We start from the raw sequence: 12,067 nt of genomic DNA, 5'->3' as shown, positions 1-12,067 counted from the left end.
GTTACCATGGGCAACTGCTCCACTGTTCCCTTGCCTCTGTTTTGATACATCTCCTCCATTGTGTTTATAGTGCAAGTGCTGAACTACATGCGAGTGATTTGGGGAATTATTAACCTGATTTCCTCCCCATGTGTTCCCTGTTACCCTGAACTTAACTTACCAGTCATTCATTTATATTTAAAACATAACATTTCAATAATTAACCCATTTAGGACTGGCCTATTTTGGGTCTTTAGAAAAAAACACCTTCTTTTGTTTTTTCATCGTCACATTCTGAGAGCCAACACTTTTTAATCTTTCCGTCGATGTACAGTAACTGTATGACGGCAGGTTCTTTTGCAGTACAAGTCATATATTTTTAATAGAACCATTTTGGGGCACATATAGATTATTGATTAACTTTTATTAGCTTTTTGGTGTTTTTTTTTAATGCAGTTCAAAGTGCATTTAGAATAATGTGTTAAATTTATTATATGGGTCATTACAATTTCGGTTTTATTTTATTTGTACTGTGAACACAGTTTTTTTATTTCTTAATACATAGGGATTCAATTATAATAAGCGTAAATAGCATTTGACTCCAGTATTTAAAAACAGCTTGCTGTCATAGCAAATATATTCTTCCTGCACACTAGGAAAAAAACACAGAAGCAGATTTTTGAGCCAAAGCGAAAAGTGATTTAAGAAAAACTATGGAAAATATAACGAAAAATGCACACTATGCACCGTGGATTTGCGCGCTGCAAATCCGCACCGTAATACAGTACCAGCATAGTCAATGAGATTCCAGGAAATGCTGCGATATTGTTCAGGACAGAAATTGACCTGCGGTGTGTTTTCTGGAATCTGCAGCATGTCAATTTATCTTGCGTTTCCGCTTGCGATTTGTATCTGCCTAGTGCTGTGAAAAATCACACCAAAATCCGCAGCATCAAAACGCACCGAAAAACGCATCAAAACGTAGAATTTACTGCGTATTACGGTGGTCTTGGTGCGTATTTTCCGCAGCAAAATATGCAACGTGTGCATGTAGCCTTAGGCTACATGCAGATGTTGCGGAATTTAGTGCAGAAAATATGCATCAAAACTGCAGGTAAAATCTGCGCTTAATAGTGCGTTGTTATATGCATTTTTAGTTGCGTTTTTTAACATTTTGATGCGGAATTAGGTGCGGTTTTATGCTGCGGATTTTGGTGCGTTTTCTTTCATAAACTTGTTAGATACAATTTGCAAACGGAAATGCAAGATGAATTGACATGATGCGGATTTTAAAATACGCACAGAAAAATTCTGCAACGTGTAGATGAGATTACTTGAAATCTCATTTTCTTTGCTGGTACTGTATTATGCTGCGGATTTGCTGCAGGAAAATATGTGCGTCAAATTTGCACGTAATATGCATCATGTGCATTTTGCCTTATACTTTCCATTTTTTAAACCACTTTTGGCTTTGGCTCAAAAATCTGCTTCAAATTCTGCACCAAATACACAATGTGTGAATCCACCCTTTGGTTGGGTTCCCACAAGTCGGATACGCTGCGTAAAAATCACGCAGCGTATCCAACCTGGAACCCGCAGCACCTGCCGTCCGAAAAATCGCACCACATTGTGGTGCGGTTTTTCGGACAGAATTTCCACTGCGTAAAACAGCGCTCATGCTTACCCCCTCCTTTGACGTTCGCTCTGGCATTCTACGATGACGTTGCAGGCCATGTGACGCTGCAGCAGTCACATGGGATAAAACGTCATCCCGGGAGGCCGGACTGCAGGAAGGAGGAGGGTGTTCTGGGTATGATTTTTTTCCCCGGAGTTGCAATTTGTGCGACGTAATCCCTGCGAATACGCAGCAAAAGTCGCAACACTTGGCTTTCTGCTGCAGGTTTTGCATCCCCATTTAATTCAATGGAGAAAACTCGAAACAGAAAATCAACAAAAATGCAGCATTAAATGACGTGCTGCGAAATTAAATGCCGCACTGCAGGTCAATTTATTAACGTTTACGCTGCAAGTTTTTTTCCGCAGCATGGGCATGAGATTTACAAAATCTCATCCACTTTGCTGCTACTCTACTGTAAATGCTGCAGAATTTCCGCAGCGTTTACGCTACGTGTAGAATGTACATGTAGGTTTTGATGCAGATTTTCCCCTATGCAGTTCAAAGGGTGAAATCCACAACAAATATCCGACAGAATTTACATGCTTTGGATTAGAAAATCTGCACCTTTTTTCCCCCCCGCTACCAGTGTTTGGGGTTTTTAAAATCCCATTCACCTCTATAGAACTGTAAATTGCTGCAGATTTCCAGTGCTTAATCCACACTGAAAGTCTGCAGCTTGTGAATTCCCCCTCATTCACACATTGCAGGTTTTGTCTGTGTTTTAAAGCCGAAATCAGGAGTGGATATAAAGGAGAGAAGAAGTATAAATCTTTTGATTCTACTTCTCTATGTTTAGGATCCCAGTCCTGGTTATTGTTTCAAAATACTGACCAAATCTATCATGTGTAAATGAGACGGATACTATAAAGAGGTATGAGACGATTGCAAGGCTTGATCTGTCCAAATACTAATAAGCTAAATACCATTGGTTACTGAATGCAGGCTTAGGGCAATGACATCAGAGCCTAGGCTTTATAAGCCAAGTGTTTGCACGCCAACTGGCGAAACAGGAATGTTACACTTTTTATTTCGCTGACAACTATTTAAGAATTTCATTCAGAGCTGTGGCAGCAGGCAGCTACCTGATTTCAAATACTGTGATCTGGCACTGTCGTAAAATCGAATTATACATGTAAGACTCCGAGAAGAATGGATAATACCAGTTCTGATTAGGAGTAGTCACGCATTTTTCTCCTATTGCGTAGGAAGAAGATATTTGCTATGGCAGTAAGCTGTGTTTTTAAATCCACTAGTAAAATGACTGCTTACACTTATTATTTATGATTCATTTAGCAGAATGTAATTATCTCTAAGGCCGGATTTACACGAGCGTGTGCGTTTTGCGCGCGCAAAAGGTACTTAACAGCTCCGTTTGTCACCCTCGTATGATGCGAGGCTGCGTGATTTTCGCGCAGCCGCCATCATTATGACACTCTGTTTGGATGTTTGTAAACAGAAAAGTACGTGGTGCTTTTCTGTTTTCATTCATACTTTTTACTGCTGTTGCGCGAATCACGCACGTCACACGGAAGTGCTTCCGTGTGCTGCGCGTGATTTTCATGCACCCATTGACTTCAATGGGTGCGTGATGCGCGAACAACGCACAAATATCGGACATGTCGTGAGTTTTACGCAGCGGACACACGCTGCATGAAACTCACGGACAGTCTGCACGGCCCCATAGACTAACATAGGTCCGTGCGAGGCGCGCTAAAATCACGCGTGTTGCGCGGACGTATATCACGTTCGTCTAAATAAGCCCTAAGGCTGAGTTCACATGGGGAGAATACACTGCGTAAAGTTACACTGCGTATCCAAACTGCACCAAACTGTGCTCCATCCCAGGATACCGTCGCAGCATGTGATTGGCTGCAGCATCAAACACATGGGATGAAACGTCATCCCAGGCAGCCGGCCTGGAGGAAGAAACATAGACTTCTGGGTAAGTAGAAGATTTTTTTTTTTTCTGAGTGGCGTTTTTGCAGCGGACTCACAGCGGTTCCACTGCAAAAAACACAATAACTGCTATTTCTTGCGGGTTTTCCCTCCCTATTGAATTCAATGGGAAAAACACACAAAACAAATAAGTAGTGTTTACGCAAATACAATTGCCATGCTACTGAATAAAATTCCACACCGCCTCTCAATTTCTGAGCGTTTTTTTTCCGCTCAGTATTTACACAGCACATGGATGAGATTTGTTTTATCTCATCCACTTTGCTGCTACTGTATTATGCTGCGGATTTTCCTCAACGAATTCAGTTGCAGAAATCCGCAGTATTTACGCAAAATGTGAACTGACCCTAAGGGCTTGTCCACACGTAACGGAATTGCTTCAGAAAATTTCTGCAGCAATTCTGCAAAAACTATCAGAAATTTTCCTAAGGAAAAACCGCATCATTTCCTATATTTTCTACTGCAAAAAATGGTGCGGATTTTGCGGCGTTTTTTTTTTTTAATGCTGACAGATGGTGATATCTCCTCTGAAAAATGCAATTCAGTCCGCAGCAGGAATTGAAATGCTGCGGGACATCCGCACTACAGGTGAATTTCTGCTCGGAAATTTTACGCAGAGTGTGGATGAGATTTGTTAAAACTCACCCACTTTACTGCTACTGTATTCTGCTGCGTATTTTCTGTCCGCAATTCCAGACAGAAAATACGCAGCAATTCCCTTTACGTGTGGACAAGCTCTAAAGGCTCACTTCTCTTAACCAGTCAATGGAGCTCTTCTAATAAGCCTGCTACCTGGATCCCCAATAGTGTAAAAGTAGATAACTACATATATTTTTTTTATCATAAATCTTCTTATTGAACAGTATAAAAGAAATGTTCATGCACCAATTATCTTTTACAAAAACAATAACAAATATGATATAGTGAGCAAAATAAACTACGATCCACTACAGTCGATAGAAATGTACTAATTCTGTTGTCAGTCAGCGAGACGGAGCATATATAGACCTGATGAGACTCTCTATGTCTTTCCAACAGAAGTTATGTATCAGTGAACCCACATTCAACCCACAGAACCAGCAAAAGTATGAACTTGCAAGAGCAATTTGTTTTAAAAAGAGAGGGCTCTAATACCAGCCCGTCATAATTTTAAACAAGTTTTCCTGGATGCCAACACATCTTAAAAAAACATGCAATCTGGATTGAATCAGAGTAATTTCTGGTTCAGAGAATTTCCTATCCAGATCATTTTCCCCAACTACGAATAAATGCCGGATCCCCAGTAGGGATGCACGATGGATCGAAACTTCGATACTGTGCATCCCCAAACGGTTCGATACCGTTGTTTCATGTACCGTTGTGTGGCCTCACAGCTCAGTATAGTAACACAGGAATGAATGAGAGCGGGGCTGCGGCTGTGTAATACAGTCATTGCCACGCTCCGGAGTCCTGACAAGTGAGCGCCGTCAGGATGATGCGATGCGGCCAGCGCTGCACTAATGAGCGGTGGCACTGAAGACAGACCATGGCGGGCGCACTACAAAACACCCCCATGTTCTGTCTTCTGCGCCTGAACCGCCGCTCATTAGTGCAGCGCCATCCGCATCACCTCATGCTGACCGCGCACACACTTATGTCAGGAGCGGGAAATAACTTAGTACCTTTAGATATAAGATTAGGGAATGTGTGTGGTTGTGTAATGTCCCACAGCCAGGTTGGCCCTTCTAGTCTCAATAAATCCAATTCAATATCTGTCCCATGGGGCCTAAAGGATGGTTTAAAAAACTGGAACCATCTTCCCAGCTCAATTGCTGTGTAGTGTTAAAGGGAACCTGTCACCAGCATTTCACCTGTTGAACTCTACTCACCCCTCTCTGGCCGCTGCTGTCAAAAGTTCATTGCCGTTATCGCCTCTCCTAAACTCCTCCCCCTCTTCCGACCATAAATAATGGTCTGCATACATTTTGCGCTTCTTATGGTAATAATCCGTCAGTCTCGTTCGTTCCTCTTATTATGCACACCCAGCGCTGAAAACTGGCCCACCCTGAATGCTGAAATCTCATCTGAGATAGCACGCATGTGCCCGTCATGTATGATCGGAACCCTTTCCTGCTTCATCTTGGCCTCAAATCTAGTTACTGCGAATGCGCCGCTATGTTCCGTTGTGAGCACGCAAATGCCAGTCTTGTTCTCTTTCCTTTCAAAAGAATTCAAATAAAGATATAACCTTTTTAAGAAATAAAGCTGGAATATTGATGGGTAACATTTGAAGACTGTACAGAAATCTAAAGAGGACAAAGGCCTCCAGAAAGTTCTTTCTCCCTATCCAGGACACATACAGCAAAGACAAGGTCTGAAACTGGGTGCGAACATTAGTTAGGAGAGGCAGGTAGTTCGCCTTCTATAGATGCCAAGAGTCTCTAGTGAGTTGAATGCCAAGGTATGTCAACTCTAACAGTTGGCACTTAAAAGGGAACCCTGTTTGATGTCAATGCTTCCAATTTGTCAGAATTTATTTTGAAATTGGACAGTATTCCTAGGTGGTCAATCAAGTCCATAATGTGCCGAAATGCTGGATTGAGGATCAGGATCATCAAGTCGTCTGCGAAAGCTGTGTTTTGGTGAGCCTGATCGCCAATCGTAAGGCCAAGTAATGCAGGTGCTCCTTAATTGTCTGAAGCAAGGTTTCCATTACAAAAATAAAAAAGGCTCAGTGACAATGGACACCCCTGTTTGATGCCATTATGTATAGAAAAGGCCTCAGACGGGGTTCCAATCACCCTACTCTCTGCAGACGGGTTATTGTAGGGAGACATAATAGAGAGTATGAATTAAGGTGGAAAGCCAAATTTAGTAATGCCCAGTTTATATGGTCAAAGCTGAGACGAACAAGTGGGGTTTTGCGTTTATTGGCATACTGAATAGAATATATAAGTTTCGTATAGTTAGTTTTGCCCACTCTCCCTGGGACAAAACTATTTTTTCCGGATGTATTTGGGGAGGAGGCGTCCGAGTCGTTTAGCTAACAATTTTGTCCATATTTTCACACCCACATTAAGCAAAGATACGAGAAGATAACTCCCACATTTCTCTAAATTTGTCCCCTCTTTCAGGATTATAGATATAGTGGTTTCCATGGCCTGTCTTGGCAATGGAACCCCCCCCCCCCCCACATCAGCATAGTGCACCACCTAGTAACATAGGGGAGAAGGGTTGGAAGAAATTTCTTATAATATCCTAATGGTAGGCCATCCGGCCCCAGGCTATTACTTGTGGGCAACGGTGAAGATAATCTCCATGATTTATTTATCTGGAATTGGCGACAAAAGCACATTCCAATTTGTTTTGTGTTGGAAGGCAGAGTTTATTTAAGTAGGATATTTATCTGATCCAATGCAATGGGCGAGATGGGAGATCCGGCTCTAAAGGCCCTATTACACCAGCCTATTTTGGCTGGTGCAGCGAGCGCCGATCAACGAGACTGGTTGGTTGCTCCTGACACACGGAGCTATGCATGGGGACAAGCGGCCGTTACTCTGATCGCTCGTCCTCCTACATTATTATCATGTCTGCAGCGCTTCATCCCGCTTACATCGGGAGATGTGCTGCCGACAACGATAATCTTTTACTTTTTAAAAACGATACGATCAGCAGTTGAACGAGCGTTTGCTCGTTCATCTGCTGATCGCTGCTCTGTTTACAAAGGGCAATTATCGGCAACGAACGTTCTATGAATGCTTGTCTGCCGACAATCACCCAGTGTAAAACCCACTTTTAGATGTAAAGATTAAGGTAAAATCTCTGAAACTCAGCTGCTGTTTGCGAGGAAGAGGAGACTCTAAGGCCAGATGTAGGTTTAATGCTTTGGATAAAGAAGGCGCCTCTGTCTTTTTACTAAAGACGAGACATAAAACCATTTCCCCTGTCCCCATGGGCATAATATCTAAACCTGGCACATTGAAATTGCTTAGCCGTAACTACATTCAGGTGGTTTTGCAACTGACCCCCTCAGATCAACCACCTTCTTCTGTACATGCTGAGAATTGACCTCTTTTGAATGGATTCTAATGTACTAATGCAAGATAATGAATAATCTAGCTGTTTGATCACTCCTTCTCGAGAGTGATGAGTTTACCCCTAATAAATGCCTTGTGTGCCCCAAATACTAGTCTGCGAGACATTGCAAGGCAAATTAAAAAGAGTTTTTCTTGAAGCGAGGACACTAAGGCCTTGTTATCTTAAAGCGTTTCATTCAGTCTCCAGGCCCACAATTTGGGGGCAAATTATTGCTCATTAGGGAAAATAGAAGCGAAAACAATGTTTTCAATGTTCGTGAAAACCTTGGTAACAGTGATCACAATATAGTTACATTTTACCTATACTGTAAAAAACAAACACAGGCTGGGAGGGCAAAAACATTTCATTTTAAGAAGGCCAATTTCCCCAGGATGAGGGCTGCAATTCAGGATATAGACTGGGAAGAGCTAATGTCAAATAATGGTACAAATGATAAATGGGAGATTTTCAAATCTACTTTGGGTAATTATAATGCAAAATGTATTCCTTTAGGTAACAAGTATAAACGACTAAAATTAAACCCCACATGGCTTACACCTTCTGTAAAAAGGGCAATACATGACAAAAAAAGGGCATTTAAAAAATACAAATCTGAGGGTACATCTGTAGCCTTTGTAAAATATAAAGAGCTTAATAAAATCTGTAAAAAGGTAATAAAATCAGCAAAAATACAAAATGAAAGGCAGGTGGCCAAGGATAGTAAAACAAATCCCCAAAAATTCTTCAAGCTTATAAATGCAAAAAAGCCAAGGTCTGAACATGTAGGACCCCTAGATAGTGGTAATGGGGAGTTGGTCAAAGGGGATCAAGAGAAGGCAGAGTTACTAAATGGGCTCTTTAGCTCTGTATATACAACAGAAGAAAGAGCAGCTGATGTAGCTGGTGCCAGTGCTGTTAATATATCAGTTGATATACTGAATTGGATGAATGTGGATATGGTGCAAGCTAAATAAAATAAATGTGCACAAGGCCCCGGGACCAGATGGGATACACCCTAGAATTCTTAAGGAGCTTAGTTCAGTTATTTCTGTCCCCCTCTTCATAATATTCTGAGATTCTCTAGTGACTGGTATAGTGCCAAGGGACTGGCGCAGGGCAAATGTGGTGCCTATTTTCAAATAGGGCTCTAGGTCTTCCCCGGGTAATTATAGCCTTTTGAAATTTTCTTAAAAGTGTGAGAAATTGCTGCTAAAGTTCAAAGCCTTGTAACGTCCTAGAAATATAAAAGGATGTTCAAAAAACGATGCAAACATAAAGTAGACATATGGGAAATGTTAATTAGTAACTATTTTGTGTGGTATTACTATCTGTTTTACAAGCGGATACATTTAAAATTGGAAAAATCATAATTTCTTCAAATTTTCTCAAAATTTGGGTGTTTTTCACAAATAAGCAATGAATTTATCGACCACATTTTTTCACTAACATAAAGTACAATATGTCACGAGAAAACGGTCTCAGAATCAATTGGATAGGTAAAAGCATTCCCAAGTTATTACCACATAAAGTGACACGTCAGATTTGAAAAAATGGGTCTGGTCCTCAAGGCCAAAATGAGCTTGGTCCTCAAGGGGTTAAAGAGCTTAGTTCAGTTATTTCTGTCCCCCCATTTCATAATATTCTGAGATTCTCTAGTGGCTGGTATAGTGCCAAGGGACTGGCGCAGGGCAAATGTGATGCCTATGTTCAAAAAGGGCTCTAGGTCTTCCCCGGGTAATTATAGACCAGTAAGCTTAACATCAATTGTGGGGAAAATGTTTGAGAGGCTACTGAGGGACTATATACAGGATTATGTGACAATAAATACTATTATAAGTGATAGCCAGCACAGTTTTACTAAGGACAGAATTTATCAAACTAACCCGATTTGTTTTTAGGAAGAGGTGAGCAGAAGCCTAGACAGAGGGGCCGCTGTGGATATAGTGTTTTTGGACTTTGCAAAGGCATTTGACACTGTCCCTCATAGACGTCTAATGGGTAAATTAAGGACTATAGGTTTAGAAAATATAGTTTGTAATTGCATTGAGAATTGGCTCAAGGACCGTATCCAGGGAGTTGTGGTAAATGATCCCTACTCTGAATGGTCCCCGGTTATAAGTGGTGTACCCCAGGGTTCAGTGCTGGGGCCACTATTATTCAACTTATTTCTTAATGATATAGAAGATGTGATTAATAGCACTATTTCTATTTTTGCAGATGACACCAAGCTATGTAATATAGTTCAGTCTATGGAAGATGTTCGTGAATTGCAAGCAGATTTAAACAAACTAAGTGTTTGGGCGTCCACTTGGCAAATGAAGTTTAATGTAGATAAATGTAAAGTTATGCATCTGGGTACCAACAACATGCATGCATCATATGTCCTAGGGGGAGCTACACTGGCGGATTCACTTGTTGAGAAGGATCTGGGTGTACTTCTTAATCATAAACTAAATAACAGCATGCAGTGTCAATCAGCTGCTTCAAAGGCCAGCAGGATATTGTCGTGTATTAAAAGAGGCATGGACTCGCGGGACAGGGATGTAATATTACCACTTTACAAAGCATTAGTGAGGCATCATCTAGAATATGCAGTTCAGTTCTGGGCTCCAGTTCATAGAAAGGATGCCCTGGTGTTGGAAAAAATACAAAGAAGAGCAACGAAGCTAATAAGGGGCATGGAGAATCTAAGTTATGAGGAAAGATTAAAAGAACTAAACCTATTTAGCCTTGAAAAAAGACGACTAAGGGGGGACATGATTAACTTATATAAATATATGAATGTCACATACAAAAAATATAGTGAAATCCTGTTCCATGTAAAAACCCTCAAAAATCAAGGGGGCACTCCCTCCGTCTGGAAAAAGAAAGGTTCAACTTGCAGAGGCGACAAGCCTTCTTTACTGTGAGAACTGTGAATCTATGGAATAGTCTACCGCAGGAGCTGGTCACAGCAGGGACAGTAAATGGCTTTAAAAAAGGCTTAAATAATTTCCTGGAACAAAAAAATATTAGCTCCTATGTGTAGAAATTTTTACCTTCCCTTTTCCCGTCCCTTGGTTGAACTTCATGGACATGTGTCTTTTTTCAACCGTACTATGTAACTAGTTAATTTTTTTCCTATAATATAAGACTTATTATAGGAAAAAAAGCATTTTTTGTTTATGTAACGTATAACTTTTATTTTTACACTTTTTGAAAACATTTTTATTATCTTTTTTTTTTCGTTTTTTTACTTGTCCCACTAGGGGACATTTAGACTTGCAGCGCTGATCAATGCTAGAATACATTACACTACCTACGTAGTGTAATATTTCCTAACGGTCATTGTGACGTGACAGTCACTATGACAGGAAGCCTATGAGGACCAGCCTCAGGCTGGTCCTCATAGGCTTCCGTACATGGCAGCCTGGAAGCCATTGTCTGGCATGTGGGGGCTGCTGATCTACTCTAAACCTCTTAAATGTGGCGATCGCAATCGAGCACTGTAGCGAAGGGTCTAATTGCCAAAATCAGCGGCGATGGGCCGCTGATCCGCAACAAGGAGAGCAGGGCAGACACCCTGCACAGTTACCTGCCGCTGCGGTGTAGCGCCGCGCGTCGGTTAACTGTTAAAGCGCGGACATAACTGCACGCCCAGGTGCGCAAAGTTACTGCTCATCTGGACGTGCATTTACGCCAAGGTGCGGGAAGGGGTTAATATAGTTATGGAAACTTTGCATACAGTATAACTAGGTTAACATTGAAAGACCTTGAAACACCTATTACAGATCTAAACCAAGAAGTTCTAATAATAAATGCTGACCTAGTATTATATTCACAGACCATGGCATGGCTCCCTGTATTCTGAGGTTAAAGATCATTAGGAACAATTTCAACCGACTGATGTAGTTTCCAAAAACAGATAACAGCACATTATGCAGTCTCAAGTGATAGTGTATTATTAACCGATATGCAGAAGTGGCAAACTACTACTACTGTAACAACAACAGATTAGGGTTGCTGTAATGCTGATGAATCTATGCTCTGCATAACCTTTGTTATATCAATTTGAACGCTAGTAAGACATTACATACTAATCTCTTCTTTTTATTCTGCTCCTCACTGAACTGACTTATAAAATGCTTTGTTTTATTCTCATCACATTGCACTAAGGCAAAGCCCAGGCTTCATAAAATAATACCTTGATTATGTGGGCAAAGTATTTTCCAGACACTTTGTTATCTGTCTTGATGAAGATCTCTCTTAGAACAGATTCACCAATTGGATTGTATTTGGCATTGAATTTATCAAAGCGATGGAAAGTATTCCTGTCCTGGGGGAATGAAACAAAGTAAACATGAGTAAGTCTCAAATGATAGTCACATCCAAATGGATTATTCCTAATACACATGACTT

General features: G+C 41.0%; 1 protein-coding gene across 8 annotated transcripts in view; it reads right to left on the bottom strand.

Annotated features, from left to right (window-relative positions):
- Positions 1-12,067, bottom strand: part of AMPD2 (adenosine monophosphate deaminase 2) — a 226,115-nt gene that overhangs the window by 54,386 nt on the left and 159,662 nt on the right. For all 8 annotated transcript variants that reach the window (XM_075853644.1, XM_075853647.1, XM_075853645.1 and 5 more), the window contains one exon: positions 11,853-11,984. In XM_075853644.1, the coding sequence (XP_075709759.1) occupies positions 11,853-11,984 (132 nt within the window). The remainder of the gene's footprint in view (positions 1-11,852; positions 11,985-12,067) is intronic.

This window comes from Rhinoderma darwinii, chromosome 2 (genome assembly GCF_050947455.1).
Source record: "Rhinoderma darwinii isolate aRhiDar2 chromosome 2, aRhiDar2.hap1, whole genome shotgun sequence".
In the NCBI taxonomy this organism is placed as follows: domain Eukaryota; kingdom Metazoa; phylum Chordata; class Amphibia; order Anura; family Rhinodermatidae; genus Rhinoderma; species Rhinoderma darwinii.
The sequence above is the reverse complement of the archived record's forward strand: the minus strand, read 5'-3'. Positions and strand labels throughout refer to the sequence as shown.